This window comes from Tilletiopsis washingtonensis, assembly GCF_003144115.1.
Source record: "Tilletiopsis washingtonensis strain MCA 4186 unplaced genomic scaffold FA09scaffold_28, whole genome shotgun sequence".
NCBI classification, from domain to species: domain Eukaryota; kingdom Fungi; phylum Basidiomycota; class Exobasidiomycetes; order Entylomatales; genus Tilletiopsis; species Tilletiopsis washingtonensis.
In genome coordinates this window covers 21,023-47,339 of record NW_020312025.1, presented here as the reverse complement: position 1 = coordinate 47,339, position 26,317 = coordinate 21,023, and the positions used below count along the sequence as shown (strand labels likewise).

The window sequence follows — 26,317 nt, the reverse complement described above, 5'->3', positions numbered from 1 at the left end:
CGCGGCGCGGCTGGCAGAAGGGCGGCACTGCAGCAGTCTCCATACGTTCAGCCGCGCGGCACAGCAGCAGCCGCGCCGCTCCCTGCATCTGCAACCTGGCGGCCCCCCATCCTCGGAAGCCCCTTGGGAGAGCCTGGCCCGCACTCCAGCCGACTCGTCGCCTCAGCATCGCTCTGGCACGAGCGAGAACGAGAGACACCTGCGTCACTTCGTGCGAGGCGCATGGCAACGATGTCCATTGCTCAGAGGCGGAACACGCCGATGGCCTGCTGGATGCCGTCGTATACGGCCGTGTTGTCGAGCGGGATGTACTGCCGCGTGATGAGCTTGATGGCCTCCTGCGCCGCGACGCCGCCCAGCAGCGCCGCCGTGCTCGGCACATCGGCATGGCCGGAGCGGACACTGGCCAGGAGAGGGGTCAGCCTGGGCGCTCGTCTGGCGTGTGCGCGCCACTCACAGCTCGAGACAGGCATCCTCGACACGGTTCGTGTCGCTCTCATCGACAATGTCCAGGCGTGCGCACATGGCCTCGGCCAGGCGCTGCAGCTCGCGCTCGTCGTCGTCCGCGTCGGGCTCGTGCTCGTCGTCGCCGTCCTCGGGCTCGCCGCTGCGCTGCCGCTTGCTCTCGCGCACGCCGCCGTCGTACGAGCGCTGGCCCTGCTGCGCCCACTCCTGCGAGCGGCCGCCGTGCAGCGAGTACGCAAACGCGCGCGACGAGCCGGGGAAGCGGCGGTGCGCGAGGTAGAACTCGTCCGCCGCCATAAAGGCCAGCGCGTGCGGCACCACGACGGGGTTGATGGGATCCGACAGTGCGGCAGCTGCAGGTCGCGCTGGTCAGCGAGGCTGAGAGAATGTCTAGCAGACCGCTGCTCACCGATGGGTTCCTTATTCGGCGAGCTCTTGGCGTCGTGCAGCTTGCGTCCCTTGGTCAGGCGCACGTAGCCGGCCAACTTGACAAAGCGCGCCACCTCTTCGGCGTCGATGCGCTCGGGCACGCCGGCACGCTGCAGCGTGGCGTCCAGGTGCTGCTGAAAGTCGGCCAGGTCTGCAGCGGCGCGCGTGCGATAGGCGCCCACGAGAGCGACGTAGGTGGGTGACAGCGCCTTCATGTCGGGCACCGAGCCGGGCAGCGGCAGGCGACCGCCGCTCCCGCGAGGTGTTGAGCCCGGCGAGGAGCGCACAAACGAGCGCAGCGCGTGGAGCAGCAGCCAGAAGTTGGAGGACTGCGAGGCGGTCAGCGAGGGCGCGGGTAGCGGCCGCAAGCCGCTCACCTTGGGCCCGATCTGCTCGCACTCTGGTGCGTCGAAGAGCTCCTCCACTGCAGTCGGCACCTTGGGTGCGGATAGGGCTATCGCGCGCTCATCAGCTTATGCAGCAAGAAGTACAGCCACGCCGGACGCACCTCGCCAGACATGCTTGCCCATGGCAGCTATGGCCTCGTCGAAGTTCTCGCCCTCGGCCTTGCTGTCGCGCTCGTCATTGATGAGCGCAGTGAATGCCTTGCGGTCGTCTGAAGTCGGCAGCTTGCCATGCTGCCGAGAGCGGGATGTTCAGCTTCCTGAGGCATGTGCCCTGATTGGGAGGCTTTGGGGCAATATGATGCTTCGGATGAAACTCACCTGCGCCTCCCACTTGTCTAACGCTCGTCGCAGGATGACGACGAATGGGATGTGCGAGTACGCGTGCGTGTCTGCGCGGTCTATCTCGTATGCGTCGACGAGGCTGCGCAGCTCGGGGAAGGGGTCGACGAGGCGGAGATCATCCGTGGACTCGGGGTGCGTCTCGATGACTGTGCCAACGTCGTCAGGGCCTGCCGCGCGCCTGCTGCACATGTCTACTTACTGCCGCACTCGCGAGCTTGCACTCGAACCTCGCCCACCAGTCCGCTGCTCCGCACCACAAGAACCGGCACATTGGCCTCGGCGTCCCACAGCGCATTGCAGATGGCATCGACGACGTCGGGCGCCTGGCTGACCAGCAGCACGAGCGTTGCTGACTGCAGCAGAGGCGCGTTGTCCGAGAGCAGCGAGGCAGGAGACTGGGAGCCGCGATCGCGTCAGTGTCACGCAGAGCACAGCGCGTCCGGGAAGCAGGCTCCCTGCCGGTCATCTCCACAAGTCCCTCACCTCTTCTCGCGCCTGACCTTCGACGTCAGGATTGAGCTCGCAGACGAAGCGCGTCATCTCGCGCACCCGGCTGCGGCCCAGGCTCTCCTCCTCCAGGAAGAAGTTGTTGCCAAGATCCGCCTCGGTCACGGGCGCATCGTCGACGACCGTCACGCGGCCCACGCCGGGCAGCACGAGATTCTTGAGAATCTGTCCCGCCAGGGCCGTGCTGCCGACGCAGAGCAGATGGGCCGACTCGAGCGAGCGCTGGCCCGAGGAGGCCCAGAGCCGCAGCTGCCGATCGTAGCGCTGAGCATGTGCCGAAGGACGCCTGTCGGGTGAGACGGACGAGAGGTCAGCACGACCGCGCAGCTGGCCCCGATCCTCACTGCCACCCACGAGCTGGACGGGTCCGCCGCGATGGGCGCCGCATGCAGCGTCGAGTCGGACAGCTGCGAGGACATGCTAGTGGCGAATCGCAGCGGCTAAGTGCGCGCAGATCGGTAGGCGAGCGATGTAACGGCAAACAGCGGCCAGCCGGCCGGAGCTGTGGGATTGACGCGCGATGCCGAGGGGCGAGTGGGAGCGAGCAGGTGCGGCCGTGTCGAACGGCTGAGCGTCTGTGGCAAGCGCCGAGCCTGCAGGTCGGCTACAGCGAGACTAGGCTTGAACAAGCTGCGGTGAGCTGTAGAGCGGCTGCTGGGGCAGATGAGGCGGGGATGGAGTCGGGAGGGGAGCATAAGTGGAGGGGAGCAGCAGGCGCGAGCAGTCCGTGCGCAACGGCGGCTCGCGAACGCGACTCCGCCCAAACGCGGCGGCGTAAAGTGTTGCTTGGGCGGGTGGACGGGCAACCAACACTCGCGCTTGCGCCTCCGCTCGCTGCCTCCCTCCACACAGCCTTCTCATCCGCTCCTCGAGTCTCGCATCCCCGACAGTGATTGCGGCTACAGCTTCGCAGCGCAGCCTACATCTCGCGCAGTCCGCGCTGACGGAACGGTCCGCACGCACGGCCCTTAGCCGCCGGCTCGAGCACTGCGCGGCCATGCTGCCGTTCCTCGCGCCGCCGGCGTCAAGCGCCGGCCCGTCGCTCCGCTCGTCACCACAGGCCGCCCTTCTCCGCACGGTGAGTGACTAGGACTGGTGGCTGAGCGCTGCATCGCTGCACGCTCGCCTTACTTGGCTTCCCACTCACGCGCGCGGCCCTGCAGATCGCGTCGCCACGCGCCTCGTGCCAGGAGCGCACTGCGGCGCTGTACGAGCTCGAGGTCAGCCTCAAGGACGAGCTGTGCGATGCACCAGCGATCGCAGGTGCGCGCAAGCGCATGCGCAGCCAGGGCGGTTGGGCTGAAGGTGAGTCGACCCGCCGCAGCGAGCCTGCACTCCTGTTGCATGTCTGACAGTCCCCTGCGCCAGTTGCTCCCGCACTGCTTGCCAACCTTTCGCGCCTGCACGTGCATCTCTCCTATCTGTCCACGACCTGCGGCTCTTGCTCAAGCAGGAGAGACGCAGATGCGGCCCGCGCTCTGCTTGCAACCGAGGCCGGCGTGTGCTTCTCCCTGCTGCAGGGGCTCGCGCTGCTGGCGCCTGGCGAGCGCGGCGATGTGACCGAGGTAGAAGTGAGTGCAGGTCGAGGCGGGCCGGCACACAGTACACTGACGCTCCCGTCAGCTGCTGCTGGCGCTTGCATCGGCGCCGTACTGGTCGCCTGCCACCTCGGTGGACCTCAGCCACGCGCAGGCGCACGCCATCTCCACCATCTCGGTCCTGCTGCTGGCCCGGCCAGAGTCTCTGTCGTCTTTTACGACGCTGCGCGGCGAGGCCCTGCTGCGTACGGTGCTTCGTGCGCCCGACGAGACCGCGCAGGTTAGCTCTGTCAGCGAGCAGCAAGAGGCGACTGCAGCGGCCGCAGGCGAGCTCTTGGCCCACCTGGCCGACCGCGAGGGCGCCGAGCGTCTGGCAGCCGAGGAACTGCGCGGCTCGGCTCGCAGACCAGCGAAGCGCGGCGGCTCGGACGCCAGCAGTTCGCGCAGCACCTCAGCGAGCAGCGGCCCCGACGACGACGGCCCCAAGACCCCGACGGACCAGACCTCGTTTGACGCGCAGCGCACCCCACGAAAGGTCTCGCCTCCGAAGGTCGAGGCATCAGTGCTACGGGCTGATGAACCCGGCGCCACACCGCGATCGAGTGCCAAGCGTCCTGTCGTGATGCGTTCCATCAACGCTGGACAGCCAGCTTCCGCCCCGACGCTCGCGCTCCCACCGTCCCCAACGAAGCGAACAGTCGGTCACACCGGCACGCGCAATGACGCGAGTCGTGCCGGCAACCACCAGGCAGGCGCATCCCTGATGGGCCCGCCGATGATGCCCAGCAGCAAGTCGGCTTCCCTTCGTCTTGCTGTGCCCGCGCAGTCGAGCGCTTCGAGGTCCGCGCCTTCCACGCCGCGCCGCCGCGGCGGCACTGTTCCGTCGGCTGGAGTCGTCGCAACAGCCTCTCGCGGTCGCACGCTAGAGTCGCCGCAGCGACAGCCGCTCCGTTCAGATCTCGACGGCGATCAGCAAGAGCTGATCGCACTCGTCTCAGCTTCTCCCGCGGTGCGGCGAGCGCATGCCAGATCCTTGTCGCCGACCAAGCCGGTCCCGATGCGGGCTCTGCCGTCGCTGCCTGGCGCTGCGGAAGACGGCGATGTGCTGCCGAGCATGTCTTCCGCGTCTGGCCGCCTCGCGGCTCTGCAGAAGAGCCGTCCGCTCATACAGCGGCCCAGCCGAAGCCGCAGTCCCGACGGAGGAGAGGCTCGCCGCCGAGGCGCGCGTGGGCCGCAGCATGCGCCGCCCACTTGATCCGGACGCACGCTCGCTGGAGCAATACATCCATACCAGAGCGACACTTTGCGTCATGGTCCTGCCACGAAGCATGGCGTCACTAGCCGAGATCATTGCGCATGCGGAGCTGCTCGTCTGACCGGCTTGAGCAAGCCTCGTTGCTCCATTCACATGATGTGCGTTGTGTCGAGTGGTACGCTTCTGGCGAGGGCAGCGCTGCAGATGATGTCAAGGCGGTTGTGCGCGCCCGAAGCCTTGTGGCATGCCACGCACAGACCGGGGCGTGCCTCGCCCGCCAGCTTGGCCTGGTCCGGCGCAGGCGTCTGCATCTGACAGCAGCAGTCGTGCAAGCGTAGACCAGCAGCTGGCGTTTTAGGTCGCTATGGCCATCAGAGCTCAAGAGCGGCCGTGAATCTAGTCGTGCCGATGGGGGACAGTCCAGGTCGGGATGCGCAGCCGGATGAGGCTGGACTAAAGCGAAGCGAAGCGGTCGCTCGTCTCGACAGCGCGTCATAGGCTCCTCGAGGGAGGGTTGACGCACAGAAGCTAGCGGTTTTCGCAGCTGTGCCGGTGGCTCGGTGCCGCTGCCAACGAGCAACCGCCGCGCGTCCGGCTCGCTGGTAACCGCCCGCCGCTGTCGCGCGCCGCAGCTCTAAGCGAGGAAGGTGTGAGCGGTGCGGCGGAGCGAAGATGCGTGCTCGGCGGCGTCTAGGCATCGCTGGGTGCCGGCGCTGCATGACGAGACGGCCCAGCTAGCCGGCGCTGTAGCGCCTCAGGCGGCCAGATGCGGACCGGCGGCCGGCGCGCGCTAGGCAGCCCCGGCACGCCGCAGCAAGCGCGAGCGTCGGCTCGCTTTGCCTGCCGCACGGGGCCCTCACCACGCTCTGAGCCTCCGACAGCCGAAGGTGTGGAGGGCCGTCAGATGCGGCAGCCCGTGCACCTTGGCGCCACCGCCCGATCTCGCCGGCCGGCGTGCGATACAGGCGTCCGGCGCGCCGGCGCGTCTTGCGCCCCATGCGACGCCCGCCTGCGAGCCTACGCCGCCGCCGGCCGTCGCCATGGCGCGTGCCGCTGACCAAGCTAAGCCGTTGCGGAGGGACGAGCTGTCCGCGCCGAGCAAGAAGGTGCTCGATGGGAGCGTAGGGCGCCCGCTTGCTCTGATGCTGCCGCTCGCCGGGCCTCGCCTGATGCTGTGCAGTCGCCGCGCGGGCTCCGGCAGAGTTGGAGCGGCGCGCCGCGGGTCCGCTACGGCGCTGCTCAGGCGCTGCACCTGCTGCGTTCTGGTGCGCCGCAGCCGCAGTCGCGCCGCGCCGAGAGCCCGTGGCGCTGCAACCAACACCTTTCGCGCTCCTTCGCCGCGCCGTCATCGCGATCTCGGGTCCGCTCCGCCGCCCAGCGCCTGGCTGAGGCAGCGCTCAATCCAGCTCGTCCCTTCTAGCCGCTCGGACCACCGCGCAATACGTCCATGCCGTCCCCGCTGGCGGCGGCGCGGATGCTTGCTCTGCGTCATGCGGTGGCCTATGACGTCGAGCTGGCTCCACGCATGCCTCCGACAGCGAGAGGGGCCGCTCGACATCACATACATAAGGAGGCCCCTCAACGCCTCTTTCTTCCTGCTCCTCATCCAGCTACTCAGCTCTCACACACACACTCACAGCCAAGGTACCCACTACTCCTCGGTCCGCCACACTCCACCTCTTCTAATCATGAACGGCATCAAGAAGGTCCTCAGCGGCAAGCGCCACTCGACCTCGTCGGACACGTCGGCCTCGGACGTCGCACACACGTCGCCCACCACCTCCGTCGACTCGCACGAGGCCGCCCCCACGAAGAACACGACCGAGACGCCGCGCTTCCCCGTCGCTGCCTCCAAGGCCGAGACGTACGGCATCCAGACCGGCACGGGCCGCTCGGAGGTTGTGCAGGACGTCGAGGGCAAGATGAAGCACAGCAAGGGCCACGGTGTGCCCGAGCCGGACCTGAGCAACGGGCAGGTGCACCAGAGCGTCAAGCACCTCGGCGAGCAGGTCCAGACGCACAAGCACCACCACGAGATCGAGGAGGTCGAGCGCCAGCGCAACGTCGAGACGCACACTCACCATGTGCAGGTGCACCACCAGCCCATCCGCGACGAGAAGCACCACGCTGAGACGCAGCACGAGCGCGTGCTGCCCACGACGAAGATCAACGAGAAGCACGCTTCGACGGCCGAGGACGCCGCGCTGCTCGCCAAGGTCGCCAACACGCACGGCCACCGCGATGGCGCCATCATCGACGGCGCCCGCACGAAGGAGATCGTGGACAAGGGCGTCAAGACGAACCACACGGTGCACCACCACGTCACGAACGTTGTTGTGCCGCTGGTCGACGAGCACGAGCACTCGCACAGCCGCACGCGTGTCGTTGTCCCCACCGAGGAGGTGCGCCACACGGCGCCCGTGGTCCACGAGGCGCTCGTCCTCCCCACCCAGTCTCGCAGCGACTACCTGTCGTCCGGCGGCGTGCTCGGCGCCAAGACGAAGGACATCTCGTCGGCCGGCCTGCTGCACGGCGGCGCCAAGTGCGACCGCACCGTCGACGGCACGGCCGAGCGCCTGGCCAAGGAGCTCGGCCTCGCCAGCGGCCCGCCGACGCCGCAGGCCGTCGCCTAAGCCTCGTGGCTCGTTGAATATTCCACTAGACCAAGTTCCCGACGCATGAGATATCCTGTCTGCTACTCTTACTTAGTCCGCCCTTATTCAATGACCATTTGCTGTGATCTTCTTCTTGCGTGTGTGCCGACGTGAACAGCTCTCGCGGTCCTTGAGCATAGGAAGCAGGAGCGGCAGACCTGACAGGGAGAGTACGCTCAGACATGCGTCAGACGCTTTTCGGAGGGTATTGCAGTCTCAAAGCCGACAATGCTGTGTGCTGTGCGTCGCCGTTCGAGCCTTTGCGAGCGCACCGCCTCGGACGCGCGTGCTGCTGTCGCCTCGGCGGTGAGCGAGAGGCCAGCAGCCACATCGCCGCGCGGCGGCGGCAGCCCAGGGGCGCGCGGCGCGGGCACTGGAGCAGTCAGTGTCGGCGGCGTGCCGTGTGTGTGCTTGCGCCAGCGCAGCCACGCGGCGCGCGCGCGCGCACGGAGCCTGCATCGCTGCCACGCTGCGCCGCCGTCGACTGCCAGCGCCGCTGCTTCCTTCGTGCTTCCTGACCACCTCTCCCACACGCATCCACCCCGCCTCGCCCTCGCGCCGCCTCACACTGCCCACCGCGGCCAGGCCTGCGCGAACCATTCCCTCTCTGCAGCTCTTCGCTGGCCGATCTGCGCTGCCTGCTGCTGCGCCTCGTCCCGCGTCCCCTGCCCGCCGGCGGCGCGCTGCCCCGTCCCGTCGCCGCACGGTCCTGCCCCGTTCCCTGCACTCCGGCCTCCCCGGCACGCGGCCCGACCACTCGCCACGATGGGTGACAAGCCCATCAACTTCTCCGAGCATGTGCAGCTCACCGCGCTCGGCATCCAGGCCGAGTCGATCAGCTTCGCCAATGTGACGATGGAGTCGGAGCAGTTCGTCTGCGTGCGCGAGAGCATCAACGGCCAGAACTCGGTGGCCATCGTCGACCTCAACGACAGCTCGAATCTGTGAGTCGTAGGGGATGGGCCAAGCGTGGAGTGTCGCTGCCCGGGGTGCGCGTGTCAGCCGCGACAGGACTGGCACGACGCACCGCGGCTGCCCTGCACGGCTATGTGAGCTGCACTGACGCCAGCGCGCTCCCCACAGCATGCGCCGGCCCATCACGGCAGACTCGGCCATCATGAACCCGGTGCAGAAGATCATCGCGCTCAAGTCGGCGCGGCAGCTGCAGATTTTCAACATCGAGGCCAAGGCCAAGGTCAAGAGCCACCTGAGTAAGTCGCCGTCGCTGTCCGGCCGCAGCATCCCTGGCTCACGCGGCATGCTGCAGTGCACGAGGATGTCACCTTCTGGAAGTGGATCTCCAACACGACGCTCGGCGTCGTGACCGAGGGCGCCGTGTACCACTGGTCGATGGAGGGCGACGCCGCGCCGGCCAAGATCTTCGACCGGCACGCGTCGCTCGCCGGCGCGCAGATCATCAACTACCGCGTCTCGCCCGACGAGAAGTGGGTGGTGCTGATCGGCATCAGCGGCAACACGGCGCCCGGCGCGTTCCGCGTCAAGGGCAGCATGCAGCTGTACAGCCGCGACCGGGGCGTGTCGCAGCCCATCGAGGGCCACGCCGCGAGCTTCGCCGAGCTGCGCACCGACTCGGCGCCGAGCCCGTTCAAGCTGTTCACGTTTGCCGTGCGGACGGGCACGGGTGCCAAGCTGCACGTGGTCGAGATCGACCACCAGCAGGGCAACCCGACGTTCACGAAGAAGGCAGTCGATGTGTTCTTCCCGCCGGGTGAGTGTCGGAGCGGGCGGCGGACATGGCGCGCCGCGGTGGTCGCTGGCTGTGCGCAGAGAGCAGAGTGCTGAGACATGCGCGCGCAGAGGCCACCAACGACTTCCCCGTGGCCATGCAGGTCAGCAAGCGCTACGGCATCGTCTACCTCGTCACCAAGTACGGCTTCATCCACCTGTACGACCTCGAGTCGGGCACGTGCATCTACATGAACCGCATCTCGGGCGAGACGATCTTCGTCACCGCCGAGCACGAGACGACGAGCGGCATCATCGGCATCAACCGCAAGGGCCAGGTGCTGAGCGTGTCCGTCGACGAGAACACGATCATCCCGTACATCCTGCGCACGCTCAACAACACGGAGCTGGCGTTCAAGCTCGCGTCACGCGGTAACCTGCCGGGCGCCGACGACCTCTACATGCAGCAGTTCCACTCGCTCTTCAGCACGGGCCAGTTCGGCGAGGCGGCCAAGATTGCCGCCAACTCGCCGCGCGGCATCCTGCGCACGACGCAGACGATCGAGCAGTTCAAGCAGGTGCCGAACCAGCCCGGCACGCTCTCGCCCATCCTGCAGTACTTTGGCATTCTGCTCGAGAAGGGCTCGCTGAACAAGTACGAGTCGCTCGAGCTCGCCAAGCCGGTGCTGGTGCAGGGCCGCAAGCACCTGCTCGAGAAGTGGCTCAAGGAGAACAAGATCGAGTGCAGCGAGGAGCTCGGCGACATTGTGCGCCAGCACGACATGAACCTGGCGCTGAGCGTGTACCTGCGCGCCAACGTGCCGAACAAGGTCGTCGCCTGCTTCGCCGAGACGGGCCAGTTCAACAAGATCGTGCTGTATGCCAAGAAGGTCGGCTACTCGCCCGACTACGCGGCGCTGCTGCAGCACATCGTGCGCATCAGCCCCGAGCAGGGCGCCGAGTTTGCCAGCAGCCTCGTCGGCGACGAGGCCGGCCCGCTCGTCGACATTGAGCGCGTGACGGACATCTTCATGTCGCAGAACATGATCCAGCAGGCCACGAGCTTCCTGCTCGACGCGCTCAAGGACAACAAGCCGGAGCAGGCGCACCTGCAGACGCGCCTGCTCGAGATGAACCTCGTCAACGCGCCGCAGGTCGCCGATGCGATCCTCGGCAACGAGATGTTCACGCACTACGACCGCCCGCGCATCGCCAACCTCTGCGAGAAGGCCGGCCTGCTGCAGCGCGCCCTCGAGCACTACGAGGACGCCGCGGACATCAAGCGTGTCGTCGTGCACTCGAACCTGCTCAACGCCGAGTGGCTCGTCGAGTACTTTGGCCGCCTGACCGTCGAGCAGAGCCTCGACGCGCTCAAGGAGATGCTGCGCGTCAACATCCGCCAGAACCTGTCGGTCGTGGTGCAGATTGCGACCAAGTACGCGGACCTGCTGGGCCCCGTCAAGCTCATCGAGATGTTCGAGTCATTCAAGAGCTACGAGGGCCTGTACTACTTCCTCGGCTCCGTCGTCAACCTCTCGACGGACGCCGAGGTGCACTTCAAGTACATCCAGGCCGCCACGCGCACGGGCCAGATCCGCGAGGTGGAGCGCATCTGCCGCGAGAGCAACTACTACAACGCCGAGAAGGTCAAGAACTTCCTCAAGGAGGCCAAGCTGGCGGACCAGCTGCCGCTGATCATCGTGTGCGACCGCTTCGACTTTGTGCACGACCTCGTGCTCTACCTCTACCAGAACATGCTCATCAACTTCATCGAGGTGTACGTGCAGCGCGTCAACTCGTCGCGCACGCCGCAGGTCATCGGCGGCCTGCTCGACGTCGACTGCGACGAGGGCGTGATCAAGAACCTGCTCGCCTCCGTCACGGGCCCCATCCCCGTCGACGAGCTCGTCGAGGAGGTCGAGAAGCGCAACCGCCTCAAGCTCATCCTGCCGTGGATCCAGTCGCGCATCGACGCCGGCGCGCAGGATCAGCCGCTGTTCAACGCCGTCGCCAAGATCTACATCGACTCGAACAACAACCCGGAGAAGTTCCTCAAGGAGAACAACGCGTACGACCCGCGCGTCGTGGGCAAGTACTGCGAGAAGCGCGACCCGTACCTGGCGTACATTGCCTACGCCAAGGGCTTCTGCGACGAGGAGCTCATCGCCATCACGACGGACAACACCATGTTCAAGCACCAGGCGCGCTACCTCGTCATGCGCCGCCAGCTCGACCTCTGGGCCACGGTGCTGCGCCCCGACAATGTCAACCGCCGCCAGCTCATCGACCAGGTCACGTCGACGGCCGTGCCCGAGTCGACGAACCCGGACGACGTCTCCGTCACCGTCAAGGCGCTCATGGCCGCCGACCTGCCGCACGAGCTCATCGAGCTGCTCGAGAAGATCATCCTCGAGCCGTCGAGCTTCAGCGACAACCGCAGCCTGCAGAACCTGCTCATGCTCACCGCCGTGCGCACGGACAAGGGCAAGGTGATGAACTACATCGACCGCCTGGCCGGCTACGACGTCGGCGAGATTGCCAAGATCTCCATCGACCACGGCCTGTACGAGGAGGCCTTCCGCATCTTCAGCAAGGCCGAGCAGCACACGGACGCGATGAACGTGCTCGTCGAGCACATCGTCTCGATCGACCGCGGCACGCAGTACGCCAACAAGCTCAACAAGCCCGAGCTGTGGAGCCGCCTCGGCAAGGCGCAGCTCGACGGCCTGCGCGTCAAGGACGCCATCGACTCGTACGTCAAGGCCGAGGACCCGAGCAACTACGCCGAGGTCATCGAGATTGCCGAGCACGCCGGGCGCGAGGAGGAGCTGATCCGCTTCCTGCAAATGGCGCGCAAGAAGGCGCGCGAGCCGCAGATCGACACCGAGTACGCGTACTGCCTCGCCAAGGCGAACCGCCTGTCGGACATGGAGGAGTTCCTCGGCATGACCAACGTCGCCGACATCATGAACGTCGGCGAGAAGTGCTTCAACGACGAGCTGTACGAGGCGGCCAAGCTGCTCTTCAGCAGCGTGTCGAACTACGCGCGCCTGGCCACGACGCTCGTCTACCTCGGCGACTACCAGTCGGCCGTCGATGCGGCGCGCAAGGCGGGCAACACGAGCGTCTGGAAGCAGGTGCACGCCGCGTGCCTGACGAAGCGCGAGTTCAAGCTGGCGCAGATTGCCGGCCTCGCCGTGATCCCGCACGCCGAGGAGCTGCCGTCGCTGATCCGCGCGTACGAGGCGCAGGGCTTCTTCGAGGAGCTCATGACGCTGCTCGACGCGGCGCTCGGCCTGGAGCGCGCACACATGGGCGTGTTCACCCAGGCGGGCATTGCGCTGGCCAAGTACAAGCCCGAGCGCCTCATGGAGCACCTCAAGCTGTACTGGAGCCGCAGCAACCTGCCGATGCTCATCAAGACGGCCGACGCGTGCCACCTCTGGAGCGAGCTTGTGTTCCTGCACCTCAAGTACGACGAGCCGGACAACGCCGCGCTCATCATCATGGAGCACGGCGGCGTCGCGTGGGAGCATGATCTGTTCAAGACGATCTTGCCGAAGGTGAGTGGCTGTGTGCTGACGCTGACCTGCTCTTGCTCAATTGTCCCTCGCGCAGGTGGCCAACATCGAGATCTACTACCGCGCGCTGTCCTTCTACCTTGAGCAGCACCCGCTGCTGCTCACGGACCTGCTCACTGTGCTCGCCGCGCGCATCGACCACGCGCGCGTCGTGCGCCTGTTTGCGCGCAAGGACAACGACAACCTGCCCCTGATCCGCGGCTACCTCATCTCGGTGCAGCACCACAACATCGAGCAGGTGAGCACCGGCGACAGTCAGCGTCGCCCATTCTGGAAGCTCACCACCCTGCCACACAGGTCAATGACGCTCTCGCGGACCTGCTCATCGAGGAGGAGGACTTCGAGACGCTCCGTGCCTCGATCGACGGCTACGACAACTTCGACGCGATCTCGCTGGCCCAGCGTCTGGAGCGCCACGAGCTGCTCGAGTTCAGACGGCTGGCGGCCCACCTTTACAAGACCCGCTCGCGCTGGACGGAGTCTGTGCGTAGGCTCCGGCCCCTTGGCAGCACGTCTCTTGCTCACGCCCGCACCGCAGATCGACCTGAGCAAGAACGACAAGCTCTGGCGCGACGCCATCGAGACCGCGGCCGTGTCGGGCGAGACGGAGGTGGCCGAGGGCCTGCTCAGCTACTTCGTCGACATCGGCATGAAGGAGGCCGTCTCGGCGGTGCTGTTCGCGTGCTACGACGTGAGTCGGCGTCGTGCAGCTGTCGAAAGGACGTAGGTGCTGACACTTCGAGCCCAGCTCATTCGCGAGGACGTTGCCGAGGAGCTGTCCTGGCGGCACGCTCTGGTGAGTCGCGTGCAGAAGCGCCGACCGCGCAACGCTGACGTCTTTCGCCTGCAGAACGACTACTTGATGCCGTATCGCCTGCAGCGCATGCGCGATCGCGACACGCGCTTCAAGGCGCTCGAGAAGGAGGTGCGCGAGCGCTCCAAGAAGGACTCAGAAAAGGAGCAGGCCGAGGACAACGCGCCGATCCTTGGTCCCGGCATGGGCGGCCAGCTCATGATTGGCGGTCCGCAAGCCACGGGGTGAGTGCCGGGCGAAGCAAGCGTCGCGCATACCCTTCTCACCTCTGTCCCTTCACAGGCTCAACGGGCCCCTCGGAGCGCAGCCGACGGGCATGTACATGAACGCACCCGTCGGCGGCATGTACTGATCCCGAGAAGCCGACCCTCCTCCCCCCACGCCGACCCCTATCCCCGCTTCCTGATCCCCTGTGCACAATTATCACGTTCTGCTCTGTCCTGTTTCGCGTCGCGATGCTCAGTCTTCGTGGCGGTGCGCAGAGCCACAATATGGTTTGAGGAGGGTATGAAGGAAGGTAGAGCAGGCGCGGGCAGAGTGCCGCGCAGCTGGCTCGATGGGGTAGTAGGGGATCGGCAAGGCGCAAAGCGTGGCCTCACACCACGTCTTCGTCGCCTGCGCCTGCGCGCGAGCTTGCTCCGAGCCAAGAGGCGAGCGTACCGCCCCAGCCATTGCCTGCAGCAGCCGGCACTGGCGTCTGTGCGGCAGCAGAGGCGGCGCTGGCCGTAGAGGTGTCGCCCTCCTCGCCCGGCACCGAGTTCAGGCGGCGCAGCGCAGCGAGTGCGCCGCGGTCGCGATGGCTGCTCTCTCTCTTGCGCCGCCTGCGCACCGCGCCTTCCTCCTCGGACGACGAGGCGCCGTCGGCGCTAGACGAGCGGAAGCGGCCGCTGCCGTGAGCGTCTGAGAACGAGGATGACGCACTATGCCCCGGTCGCCGAGGCCGCGCCAGGCTCGGGGAGCGTACCGAAGACAGCTGCGCTCGACCACTGTGAGACCCGTCGAGGCTGGGCGTGGGCGACGCGAAGGCGTCAAGGCTTTGCGACGGAGGCGTCAGGAGGAGCGAGGCAGTGCTCTGTTCTGCGTGGTCGCGAGATGGCAGACCAGCTCTGTCGTTGAGTGCAGACAAGGCGCGTGCCGGAGGGGCGTAGAGTGTCGTCGAGCTAGAGGCGCTGACGGAGCGGTAGCCGCCGCGTTCTCCTACAAGGCGCGTGCTGCTGTTGCGACTGCCGCTGCCCGTCGCATCGGAGCAAGTCCGGGGAAGAGCGGCCGCAGCAAAGTAGCCCGCGTGAGCTTCGTCGATGCTCGCCAGGCTCTGCAGTGAAGCGATGCTCGCTCGAGAGCTAGGACGTGGCCTCGTCGCGGACGACGGTCCCGCTTCGTGCTCTGATGAGGTGGCCGCGGACGTGTGCGAGGTAAAGGGGAAGCCCAGTCTGTCTTGCGCCATGCTGTGCGATTGTGCAGAGGCGAAGCTCATCTCCGACGAAGTCGAGGCAGCCGAGAGCGGCCCCGCCTCCGCGGCAGACAAGTACGCGGAGGAAGTCTGCACCGTGGGCCCGCTCACGCTTGCTCCGAGACCGAGGCCAGACAGGGGCAGCCGGAGCGACGAGCGCGGCTTGCGCGCCGCGCTGGGCCGCGCCGGAGAGCATGCTGCAGAGGCGGCTGGCGAAACAGATCCGGAGGACGACGATGAGGATGAGGAGCGATCCATAGCGGCGCCGCCAGCACTGCGTGCGGCGGCCGAAGCACCAGCAAGAAGCGCGAGTGCGTCTCTCGCGCCGCTCGCTTGCCTGCTATGCGAAGGGGCGGCAGGCACGACAGCGCCGTCCCCGGCCTCTGCTGGTCGTGTCGTGGGCACTGTCGCAGTAGAGAGGACGCGCTCCAGCCTCTTGGCGGCAGACTTGCCGACTGTCGCGTCTTCGTCCTTGTGGTCGAGCCAGCCGGCGCCGGCACTCTGGCCCGTCGAGGCCACGGGCGCGACAGCGCTGCCGGTGCTCGGCATGCGCCACGACGAAGCACGCGGTGCCACTGCACGGCGAGGCTCGACTCCCAACGCGGCCAGGTCCGCACATGCACGAGCCACCCAGCCGCGGGCCTCATCACTGGCAATGATCTGCTGCCGCAGACGGACCTCTCGCACGTCGAGCGACTCGTCGAGCGCGGCCTCGGCGGCACGCATGCGCGCAAAGCCCGCGCGTGCGCTGATCGTCGACTGCAGCAAGGCGGTAGCCTGCTCGAGAGCTAGGCTGGTAGACTCCAGCGCAGCATCGAGTAGGTGGTCAGGAAACGCGCCATCGCTCGTCGGCGAGCCGCACGGAGAGCTGGAAGAAGCGTCAGGGGCGCCGTTGCTGGCCGCGCGTCGAGACGCGGCGGGTGCGGCCGACGACCCCTCCGTGTCGGAAAGGCCAGCGGACGAGCGCGAGGCCGAGGTGGACGAGGACGAGTCGAAGGGTCCGTCGACCTCGGTCTCGCCAGACGAGGCATTGGCAGAGCGGCGACAGTGCAGCGATGCGGGTGTGGGCTGCGTCGCGGCCTCACTGTCCCACAGCTGCGCGACATGCGCCTCTTTGGCGGCGAGCGCCTCCTTGCCGGCGACGTGGCATGCGCCCGTGTCCTCATCCTCCACCGACAGGAGCGTCGTGTCGGCAGTCCAGGTGGACCAGCGGTACTTCGGGCGAGCAAGGCGCGACGAGCGCAGCGTGGCGTACGGGTCTGCGGCGCCGTCGAGCAGCGCGGCCGCGTCCGCAGCGCCGGCGGCCGTGACCGAGTAGGGCGCAGACATGCGAGAGGACGAGTGGCAACGACAGAGAGAGCTAGACGCCCGCAGCGGGCATGGTGCACTGTGCGGCGCAGAGCAGGGTGCACGAGAGGGTGCGGCGGGTGTGTGTGGCTGCGACAGGGTAGGAATGGGCGGCGATGGTGGTGGTGCGGAGGGACGCTGCGCGCCCTGCTGCGCGCCAAAACGTGCGAAAGGGGCGCGAAAGGCACACGCGCGAGCGGCGCAACACACACCGCAACGCCCGCGCCGCGGCGCGCGCCGCTGGCCCCGCAGAGGCACAGAGCGCACCGCGGCGTCTGCCCTGGGCAGATCACGCTGCTTCGAGGTGGCTGCCTCTTGGAGCCGCATGAGTGGCAGCGTTCAGCACTGCTGAGCTCGGGACGTATGGCGCAGCAGCAGCACAGCCGCGCAGCGAGAGGGGCGGCGCTCAAGTCATGCAAATCATCAAGCGCAGCGAGATGAGTCTGCTGCCTGGTGATCGCCGAGCAGGGCGTCACCCCTCATCTCGCCTGCCCTCGCCGCTCGGGAGCGCCCCTCCGCGCATCCCGCCCGGACCCATGCAACGTGCACAGCCGGCCAGCAGCACGAGACGCCGACGCTGCCTCTGCCGCTGCCGGTCGAGGCCTCGGACGCCTCGTAGCTGCGCCACGTCGCAGCGCCTGCCCGATCTGGCCGTGCCCGCGCCCACACGCACCGCCGCTGCCCGTTGCCCGCTCGGCGCCGCTGCGTAGTCTCGGCCCTCGCTACTTTGGGCAAGCGCGACGCCGAGATGCCGTGGTCCGTGGGCGAGGACGCATGGACAGGACATCGATTCTGCGCTGCAGCGCAGCGAGATCGGCTGCGCTTGATGGAGCGGCGGCGGAGTGGGCGGTAATTCCGCTTCGACGTCGCGCGTGTGTTTGTGGCTGGCGCGGCAGCCTCGCCATCGGCGCAGGGACCCTCACTCGCTCGCCCACCGCACCGGCAGCGCGCTGTGCCGCTGGCCCGAAGTCCTCCTTCTCTTGACCCAGGCGGCAGCATCACAACAAAGCTGCTTGCAAGCCACAGCCGCTCGGCTCCAGCACTCAGCCGCAGCTGGCAACCGCCTGAGAGCAGGAGCAAGCGTCGGAGGGGCCGGCCGAAGCAAGCCGGTTCCCACGCTCCCACCCTGCCCCAGCGAAGGGCATCCCATGCCGCAACGGCTGCTGTCGCAGGGCAGGAAGGCCATCGATGATGCTCTGGGTATGCAGACGGCACCCCCACACTCGCACTTCACTGCGACTGGCCATTTGTATGGCGCGCGCGGGAGGCGGTGGACACGATGAACGCTGAGCGATCCCCGCTCGACTCCACTTGACGCGCGCCGCCGCGCAGCGCCGCACAGCGTGCGGCCGACAGCCTGGCGAGCGGCGCGGCTTCGCTCTTCCTGCCGTATCATCCTCGCCTGCCGCCGCACCTCTGCCTCGCCGCCGCGACTGCCGCCGCTCCTGCCGCCATGGCTGCTGCTCGCCTGCGGCGGCGCCTCTCGCCCAGCATGCCGGCGCCGCGCGTGACCGAGTCATTCGTCGTGCTCGGCACGCCGCTGCCGCCGCTCGACTCGCGCCGCGCCGACCCCAACGAGGGGCGCCCGCTGTGGGAGCAGGAGGTGCGCGACGAGCAGGGCCGCCGCCGCCTGCACGGCGCCTTCACCGGCGGCTTCTCGGCGGGCTACTACAACACCGTCGGCAGCCGCGAGGGCTGGACGCCGCAGCAGTTCCGCAGCAGCCGCCGCGATGGCGACCGTGCCGGCGCCGCCGCGCGCCCGCAGCAGACGGCCGAGGACTTCATGGACGACGAGGACCGCGAGGCGCTGCGCGGACAGCTTGTCGTGGCGCACTCCTACGGCGGCGCAGCGGCTGCGCCGCAGGAACGTGGCGCCGCGTACGACCCGCTGCTCGGCGCACTCGGCCTGCCGCCGACGGCGACGGGCAGCGACGGCGGTCTGGCGGCTGGCAGCTCGAGCGATGGGTGGGTTTTTGGAGTCCCGCACTGGACGCTGCGTGTCGCACACCAGTGCTCATGCCGACCTCTCATCACAGTGTCGTAGCGGCGCGCTCGGCGTTGGGCGAGCGCCTGCTGACGCGCATGGGCTGGACAGCCGGCTCAGGGCTGGGGCCACGCGTGTCGCCCGCACGGCACGCCGCACTGGTGCAGCTTGCGGGCCTGCCGCGGACCGCAGCGCTGCAGCTCGACGAGGGAGCACGCATCGCTGCGGCGACACATGGCGTGCCGCCGCCCGACAGCCGCCTCATTGCCGCCGATGCCTGGTCGGGCCGCCGAGGACTAGGCGCGGCACCAGCCCAGCCTGCTCTGGAGGGCCTGCGCGACGGGCCGCAGCACCTGCTTGGCAAGGGCAAGGTAGTCATGCGCGACGACCGCGGAGGTGAGTTGGCGCCTGCTGCCAGAGCGCTTGGAGCATCCTGCTCACCCCGTTGTTCAGGTGGCTTCGGCCTTGGTGCGCTGGAAGAGGACTCGGACGGCGAAGACGAGATGTACGCAGCAAGAGACTCGATCCACTCCTCCACACTCGGACAGACGCAGCCCCGGCGCTCGGTGCCTGGCGACAAGGCGCGAGCAGCCGGGCAACGGGCGCCCGACGTGCAAGCGCGCAGCGACACCGACAATCGCTGGTCCGACGGATCTTTCGTGCTGAAGGGCTTCCGGGTCGTAGACTCGATGCGAGGCAGGGAGGAGCATCTGTGAGTGATTTGCAACACCGCGATGCCAAGCCTTAGCTGAGCTGTGCTTCGCAGGTATGCGCCGCCAAGCGTGCCGAAGGACTGGTCTCCCGACCCGCAGCGCGTGTGGGCCGTCGATGCTGCAGGCGCCGCTAAGCCTGATGCCGGCGCTGTCCAGGGCGCACCGCCGACGGAAGGTGTCGCGCCTCCGGCCGCGCCAGGTGCACTGCGACCGGACGATGTGAGTGGCAGGATGCCATGCGTTTGGCCCTGCTCTTGCTCACACCTTTGCCAGCGCGCATCGATCTTGGGCGAAGCTCGGATCCCTGGTCCGCCGCCGTCTATCATGAACTATCTCTCTGCCAAGGACAGAGAACGGCTGCAGCGCGTCAAGGCAGAATCAGCAGCCGGGCTTGCTGGACCTGCCGCTGTACGGCCACCGTCTCCGGAGCCGTTCGCGGCGCTCGAAGTGCCATTCCTCGATCGCGTCACGGCAAACGCAGCGCTGCGAGGCTACATGCCTTTCGCCGACAATCCTGCCAAGCAAGAGCGCTATCGCAGCTACCTCTCGGCGCAGGCCAACCCTGCTGAAGCCCAGCCGCTCACAGCGCCGCCCGGCCAGGGCGTGGAAGCCAGCAATGCGGAGCTGCGCGAGTTCAACAAGTCTGCCGGCATCTTCAGGCCGATGAGCGTGGCCATGTCGAGCCGCTTCACCTCTTCCTCAAGCGCGCCATCCGGTGTCCCAGCGACGGATGCACCCATCGTGGCTGGCGGCCTCTATCAACCGACGCCAAAGCCTCCGACGGAGCGGGCTGATCTACGCAAGCCCGCGCCGGAGCCCGAGGAGACGGAGATCCTGTCCGACGCTCAGCAGGCGGCCAGATCTGGCATGTTCGGCGCGCTCACTCGGTCAACGAGCAGCTGGGCCCCCGAGAAGTTGCTGTGCAAGCGCTTCGGCGTGCCTCCGCCGAGCAGTACGTTGCACGACGCCTCCGCCGGCACCAGCGCGTCCAGCGGCGTCAACGCACATTGGGAAGCCAATCGCCACGAGCTCGAGCAGATGGCCAAGGGTCGGGCTTGGACGAGCGGCGCGGCTGACCCTGTGGCGCCGACCGCCTTGCCGACAGCCTTCGGCGCTGCTCCAGCAAGCGCTGGCCCGACAGCACATGCGAGCGGCAGTGGCCAATCAGAGCCAGCCAAGGCCGCAGCGCGCTCTCTCGAGACAGTCGGCTTGGGCGAAGACGAGAACCAAGGCCGCGAGACGCTGACCTACGTGCGGCCGCCGATCGACATCTTCAAGGCCGTCTTTGCCTCGGACGACGAGGAGGACGGCGACGAGGCGCCAGTGCGACCGCTGGCGGCCAAAGCAGCAGCGCCGGCCGCCCCTCGAAGCGCAGCCGCGCCACAGCAGCCTGCAGTGGACATTGCACCGCGGGCTGGGCCAGACGCATCGGACCCGTCGAACGCCTTCCGGCCTGCCTTCGTACCACGTGCCAAGCGCACGGCCGTCGGCGCAGGGTCGGGCAGCGACGAGGACTCGAAGGCGGGCAAGCAGGGCGCGGACGCCAAGCGCGAGAAGAAGCGCAAGAAGGACAAGGACAAGCGGCCAAAGGGCATGCTCACCTTCAGCGTCGACGACGAATGAACGCATGCTCGCTAAGCGTCGGGCATGCAAGGGGGAGGCGTGAGACTAGAGATTCATGCGCGGCAGTGTGACTAATGAGAGGCGGTGTGTGTGTGGTGTCGGATGGACCCTATGTCGTTCGAGGCGGGCGCCGCGCGCCTATGCGAGGTAGTTGTACACGTTCATCTGGCCCTCGGCGCGCTCGAGGTACTCCTGCGGAAGAGATATGTCAGCGGACGTCGGCTTCCAGAGGCCGGCAGAGCACGCACTCGGTCGATCAGACTCTCGATGCGCCGCTTGACCAGCGCCGGGGCGGGCTGGAAGCGTGCCACGAGCTGCCGGATGACCTCCTGCACGAGTTCGTTGTGCGTCATCGCCTTGCGGTCCTTCATGACGCGCACAATGCAGGCCTGGACGGGCAGAGGATGATCAGCAAAGCCTGCAGGAAAGCTCGCAGGCACCGGTGCTCACCTCGACCTGGTTCTTGCGCTCCTCCTCCACCTTTGCCGTCGTCTCCTTGCGCTCGGCAGCGGACTCGACGCGCGCAGCGATCTGCGGGGACGTGCATCAGTGTGACATCGCAAAGCAAGGCGGCGCGGGCGACGCACCTGGGCGATCTTGATGCGAGCGAGGCTGCAGGTGAAGCCGGCGTTGAAGGTGAACTTGTCATTCGGGCCGATGTCGCGGCCCTTTGGCTCTTTGAGCAGAATCTTGTACTTGGCGCACGCGAGGCTCTGCAGGGTGCGCTGCAGCTCCGGCTCGAGGATCTGCGTGCTGCCGAGGATCTGCGCGTAGCTCAGCGGCTCGTCCTCGGCGACATCCTCGAAGAGCAGCAGCACGACGAGTGCGTACGTCGAAACGTTGAGCTCGTGCTTGCGAGCGCGGAACGCGACGCGCACATCGGCGTTGCCGAGATTCGGGTGCCACGTCAGAATGCGGCCGCTGTGGCGCGACTGGTAGAAGCGGGTGAAGGCATCGCGAGCGTCGATCATGGCCGGGCCCATCGTGCACGGCTGCGCTTGCGCATTGATCGGCCAGTACGTCGACGTCAGCACATTTACGGAGAGGTCGAACGGCATTGGCTGTCGGCAGATGTCAGCGCTCGGTTGCGGCCGGGCGGCGCACGCGCACGCCACTCACCCGCTGGCTGCGCTGTATCGACTCGGCAAACTCGCCCATCGTGTCCTCGGACACCTTCATGTCGTTGAGCATGCCCTGCAGCTTCTGCACGTAGCCGTGCCCGCACTCGATCTTGAGCTTGGCCATCATGCCCCGCTCGGCGTCGTCGGACACGCTGCGCCCCTGCAGCAGGCGCTTCGTCAGGTGGCCCTTGTAGTAGCGCTCGAAGGTGTCCTTCTCGTGCAGGAAGCGGAACACGATGATGGTGCGGTTGAGCACGTCGTCGACCTCCTCTTCGGTCTTGCCCTTGAGGCCCTTCTTCAGATTCTCGTCGATGAAGAGTGAGATGAACTCGGGCGCGCGCGCGTTGCTGTTCACGAACGTCTCGAATGCCTGTGCGATGCAGTCAGCAACCCGCCTCTGCAGCACGTGTGCGGCACTCACCTCGTTGATGGCCGTCTCGCACGACTTGTCGTCGTTGAAGCAGTGCTTCAAGACGTAGTCGAATTTGTGCTTGAACGCCAGCACGTCTTCGACCCACTTCAGCGCCATGGCCGCCTGTGGCGTCGACGCGGCGTTCTGGTCGCTGGCTGCCTCTCGCGCGGTGGTGGGCTTGCTTCCAGTGGCCTTCGCCGAGCCGTCGCCGTCGACGGTCGGGCCATCCGAGCGAGCACTCGCCGTGGCGGCAGAAGGCGGCGCCGAAGCCTGCGACGCCACCTGGAGGTTGATCTGCTTGCCCGTGCTGGCCACGTACGCCTTGACGGCTGCCTTCAGCGTCGGCAGTCCCTCGGTGACGCGCTTGAACAGACTGTACAGCCTCGTGAGATCTTCGTGCCGCCCTTCGTCCAGCATCGTGACCAGGCCGCTGCCGGGCATGTCGATGATCGTCTGCAGGTGCCGCGCGAGCAGCTCGGCCTCGAGCAGCACCCGCAGCGGGGTGTCTGTCGAATTGTGCAGGTACACTGCGACCCGGCCCGCCTCTTCGATGAAGCGCCGCTCCACGTGCCGCAGGTACGCGCCAGCATCGCGCGCGTCGAGCAGCCGCGTCGCCTCGGCCCGGTAGAACTCGGTCGAGGTGGCCAGGAAGGCTGGCTCGAAGTCAGTCTGGTAGACGCTCTTAGACGAGGACGGGCGCGAGCTGCTAGCGGACGAGGCCAGGCGGCCGCTTCCGGCAGAGCTGGGCGCAGACAGCGCAGTGAGCATGTCGATGTTCGACTTGATGGCGCTGCGGTTGATGACGGAGCCTTCGCGCTCGATCTGGATCTGCACGAGCAGCGTCGTGTAGAGATGCGTGTGGATCGGGAAGGCAGTCGAGAAGATGACCGTGTCGCGAAAGAGCTCCAAGCCAAGGTCGTAGATCTCGGGCACGCCGGCTTTGCCGACGTACACGCGGTCCTGAGCATAGTGGATCAGCAAGACGAGACCTGGGCAGTCCGGACCGCGCTGGCCGCCGGCGCTGTGCCCCTGGCTTGGCGGCTGCTACTCACGACATACTTCAGGACGTCCTTGAGCTTCTTGGTGCACGCCTCATGATCGTCCCAGGCATCGCGGATCGCCTTGAGCAGGCGCTCGCCAGCCTGCGTACGGGCGACATTGTCCGTGCGGTCGCCCACCTGCGGTGCTGCAGCTGTGCCGGCGCTTGGGCCCGAGACGAGGTCGGGCTCTGCGGCCTCGCGCTGCTCGGGATCGAGAGCACGCCCCTTGCCCTTGGACGCAGCTCCGGGCGCAGTCGCAGAGGAGGATGCCGGGCGCACCATCTTCGGCAGGATGATGCCGGCCGGCAGCGCGGCCGAGGCGCCTCCAGCCGGGAACGCTGGCACAATGAGGTCGGAGCAGGTCTTCGACAGATGCGCGGTAATCTGCGTGCGCACACCGGAGTACAGCAGGTCGCCCTGGTCGTACTGCACGGACAAAGAATCAGAACGTGCCATCTCACCACACGAGCCTGGCAACGGCTGGGGCGCAACGCAGCAGCGACACTCACGAGCACGAGGTTGTATGCGTAGCGGTAGTGCTCCTCGTACGACAGCGCGGAGATGTTGTGGTTCTGGATCTGCGCAATGGCGTTGCTCAGGCGCTTCCACATGTCCTCGATCGGGAGCTCCAGGCCCGGCTGCGGCGCAGAGACGAGTGTCAGCGCTACGTCTGAGGTTGTCCTTATGGGTCAGCAGGCGAGACTCACGCGCTTGGGCGTCCTGAGCTTCACGGGCCGGGCGCCTGGGCGGCGCGGCGGCGCACCGTGCGACATGGTGAATGTCTGGCTGCGACAGCGAAGCTCGTGCGGCGTCGGGCGGGCTGCTGGTGCAGACCAGGTGTGCTCTTAGCGCAGAGCGAGCGCAGGTGCTCAGGGCTCGGAATGTGTCGTGCCTGCCGAGCTGCGCAAGACCTTCGCAGCTGCGGTGCAGTGGCGGAGAGGCTGAGCGCGCTAGCCGAAGATGGGAGGAGTGTGGAGAAGCCGCCGTGCGCACCGCGTGCGAGAGCGGCGAGGGTACGCGGAGGCAAGAGAGGAGTGCAGCAAGCTTTGCGAGAGATGCGCAGTGGACGGCGGTGCGCGAAGGAGAGCGCAGCGCCCGGCGGACACGACGACGAGTGGACGGTGATGAGGTGAGGGTGGAGGCGGCGGCGGCGCGGCATAGCGCCGCGCATGCGACGCGCCGCGCGACTCGCTGCGCGCTGCACTGTGCTGGTGCGAGGCGTCGTGTGCACCCATGAACTTGGTCAGCGAGCGCAGCAGCAAGCCGCTCCCGGCGAGGGCCACGAGAATCCTACGCTGAGCCCTGTCTGCGCATTTTGAGCATAATCTCGCACCATCCGGATCGCGCGCGGACGCACAGACTGCCTGCGGAGTGCGGGCGAGAGGGGCGCCGGGCGGCGGCGCGTCACGTGCGTGTTGCTCTCGCCCCGCTGCCGCCGCCTGCGCCGGGCTGCAGCTGTCCTCTCTCAGCGCTGCCGTCTCTCGCTCGGCCAGCTTCTCGAAGCACAGAACTGCTTTTGCCAAAGCTCAGAGAGCGCCGCACAGGACGCTCCATGCGCAGCAGCACAAAAGATGCTTCACGCAAGACGGGGAGCCCGGCGGAACCGGTGCGCCGGTACGGGTGCGGGTGCGTTTGCTGCGTCGCTGCCGCGCTTGCGCACGCGAGAGCAGCAAGCATTCTTCCGGCACGGCGCTCCGCAGGCTAGCCTCGCAGGGACGTAGCTCGCCGCAGCAGAGCGCTCGATGGGCCAGGACGGGCTCGAGGGGCGAGCTTGACGTCGCCGGGCATGCGGCATGCGGCGGACTGATCGCCGTGCGCTTGCGAGGCGGCGACGGCGGGACGGCTGCACGCTGGGCGCGGCGCAGGTTGACGCATGCTCCACCTCGCGCTTTGTGCGCATGTGTTGCTCTCAGCCTGCCCCGCGCCGAGCGCCGAGCGCGTGCATGGTGCCTGTCGGCCGTGCCGCGCGCCCCGCTCTCCCGCCCGCCCGGTGCGCTCAGTCATCCTGCCCACTTCGCTTCTTCCTCACCCCATCCCGCCCGCCGTGCTGCTGCACCGTCTCCGCCAGCGCCGAGCCTCGCAGCATCTACGCAGCACCGCCGCGGCGCAGCACACGCCTCGCTGCACGCACGACGCGCCGCACCGCAGCCTAGCTCGCCGCACAGCCTGCAGCGGGCAGGAACAGCTTGGGCGCGCCCTGCCCTTCTCGCCCGCACCCGCTGCAGCTCCGCAGCGCATCCAGCGGCACCACGCTCGGCGATATTGCTCGTCGGGACGGCCGGTTGTGCCTGGCTGAGGTCGGCGCTCGCTCAATCGACTTTGGCGCACCCGGTGTTGCGGTGCACCTGCGCGCTCAAACTCCCGCTCCCTCTCTCTCACTCTCACTCACACCCTTTCACTCCCCAACTCGACGTCCAGCAAGCACCTCTCTCCGCATCAAGCACTCTGCGCCGCCTCGACGCCACTTCTCTTCCGCGCCTCGCCTCGGTCTGCTGGCCTCATCTCTTGGGGCTACCACGGCTCGGCATCGTCAGCAGCAGCGCCTGGCAGCGGCCTCGCGGCGACGCCAGGGCGGGCGGACCCTCGCATGGTTGGCACACTCGTCCCGTCGCGAGAGCCGTGGGCCTCGCGGCACGCCCAAGTGCTGGCATGTCTGCGCTCTCCCGCCGTGCAGATGATGCTGCACTCGCTGTGCGCCGAGCTGCCCGTGCCACGCCCGGCCACGTCCGTCGCGCCGCCGAACGCGAGCTCGAGCGAGCTCGATCTTGCCATGGCTGCGTGGTATCCCGTCTCTTCGTCTATCCACGACGACGACAACGCCCTGCGACGGGCTGCACATGGCCAGCTGCAGGCGCTGGCCTCCCTGAGCCTGCAGGAGAAGGACTTCATCGCCGAAGTCGAGCTCAACCGCAACATGTCTGCCGGCGGCGGCGGCTTCTGCGAGGTCAT

The 26,317-nt window shown here is 67.5% G+C and overlaps 7 protein-coding genes across 7 annotated transcripts; 4 read left to right on the top strand and 3 right to left on the bottom strand.

Moving 5' to 3' along the window:
• Positions 1–37: 37 nt before the first annotated feature.
• On the bottom strand, positions 38–2,837 carry FA09DRAFT_332745 (hypothetical protein). The gene is made up of 9 exons (XM_025743587.1): positions 2,505–2,837; positions 2,127–2,436; positions 1,843–2,038; positions 1,620–1,789; positions 1,403–1,532; positions 1,272–1,348; positions 875–1,223; positions 458–818; positions 38–402 (listed from the first exon to the last, which is right to left on the bottom strand). The coding sequence occupies exons 1-9, from the start codon at positions 2,567–2,569 to the stop codon at positions 243–245; spliced, it is 1,818 nt and encodes a 605-aa protein (XP_025594897.1). The 5' UTR covers positions 2,570–2,837; the 3' UTR covers positions 38–242.
• Positions 2,838–3,147: 310 nt separating this feature from the next.
• Positions 3,148–4,943, top strand: FA09DRAFT_326896 (hypothetical protein; the record flags this gene model as incomplete). Its single annotated transcript, XM_025741232.1, has 4 exons — positions 3,148–3,228; positions 3,314–3,455; positions 3,519–3,721; positions 3,774–4,943. 4 exons carry the CDS (start codon positions 3,148–3,150, stop codon positions 4,941–4,943), a joined length of 1,596 nt encoding a protein of 531 aa, XP_025594896.1.
• Positions 4,944–6,307: 1,364 nt separating this feature from the next.
• Positions 6,308–7,602, top strand: FA09DRAFT_332744 (hypothetical protein). Its single transcript, XM_025743586.1, has one exon. The coding sequence runs from the start codon at positions 6,434–6,436 to the stop codon at positions 7,574–7,576; it is 1,143 nt and encodes a 380-aa protein (XP_025594895.1). The 5' UTR covers positions 6,308–6,433; the 3' UTR covers positions 7,577–7,602.
• Positions 7,603–8,114: 512 nt separating this feature from the next.
• Positions 8,115–14,043, top strand: FA09DRAFT_363493 (putative CHC1-clathrin heavy chain). Its single transcript, XM_025745598.1, has 10 exons — positions 8,115–8,541; positions 8,681–8,808; positions 8,865–9,326; positions 9,416–12,846; positions 12,902–13,102; positions 13,162–13,347; positions 13,403–13,555; positions 13,613–13,660; positions 13,715–13,902; positions 13,961–14,043. Exons 1-10 carry the CDS (start codon positions 8,363–8,365, stop codon positions 14,028–14,030), a joined length of 5,046 nt encoding a protein of 1,681 aa, XP_025594894.1. The 5' UTR covers positions 8,115–8,362; the 3' UTR covers positions 14,031–14,043.
• A 53-nt stretch (positions 14,044–14,096) lies between these two features.
• On the bottom strand, positions 14,097–16,601 carry FA09DRAFT_332743 (hypothetical protein). Its single transcript, XM_025743585.1, has one exon. The coding sequence runs from the start codon at positions 16,455–16,457 to the stop codon at positions 14,274–14,276; it is 2,184 nt and encodes a 727-aa protein (XP_025594893.1). The 5' UTR covers positions 16,458–16,601; the 3' UTR covers positions 14,097–14,273.
• Positions 16,602–17,864: 1,263 nt separating this feature from the next.
• On the top strand, positions 17,865–20,979 carry FA09DRAFT_363491 (DUF1604-domain-containing protein). Its single transcript, XM_025745597.1, has 5 exons — positions 17,865–18,440; positions 18,512–18,855; positions 18,913–19,171; positions 19,226–19,391; positions 19,446–20,979. Exons 1-5 carry the CDS (start codon positions 17,929–17,931, stop codon positions 20,793–20,795), a joined length of 2,631 nt encoding a protein of 876 aa, XP_025594892.1. The 5' UTR covers positions 17,865–17,928; the 3' UTR covers positions 20,796–20,979.
• On the bottom strand, positions 20,865–24,141 carry FA09DRAFT_353779 (Cullin-domain-containing protein; the record flags this gene model as incomplete). The annotated part of the gene is made up of 9 exons (XM_025744839.1): positions 20,865–20,987; positions 21,044–21,184; positions 21,246–21,326; positions 21,383–21,856; positions 21,915–22,286; positions 22,338–23,288; positions 23,381–23,794; positions 23,878–24,006; positions 24,076–24,141. The coding sequence occupies 9 exons, from the start codon at positions 24,139–24,141 to the stop codon at positions 20,934–20,936; spliced, it is 2,682 nt and encodes an 893-aa protein (XP_025594891.1). The 3' UTR covers positions 20,865–20,933.
• Between the last annotated feature and the right edge of the window lie 2,176 nt (positions 24,142–26,317).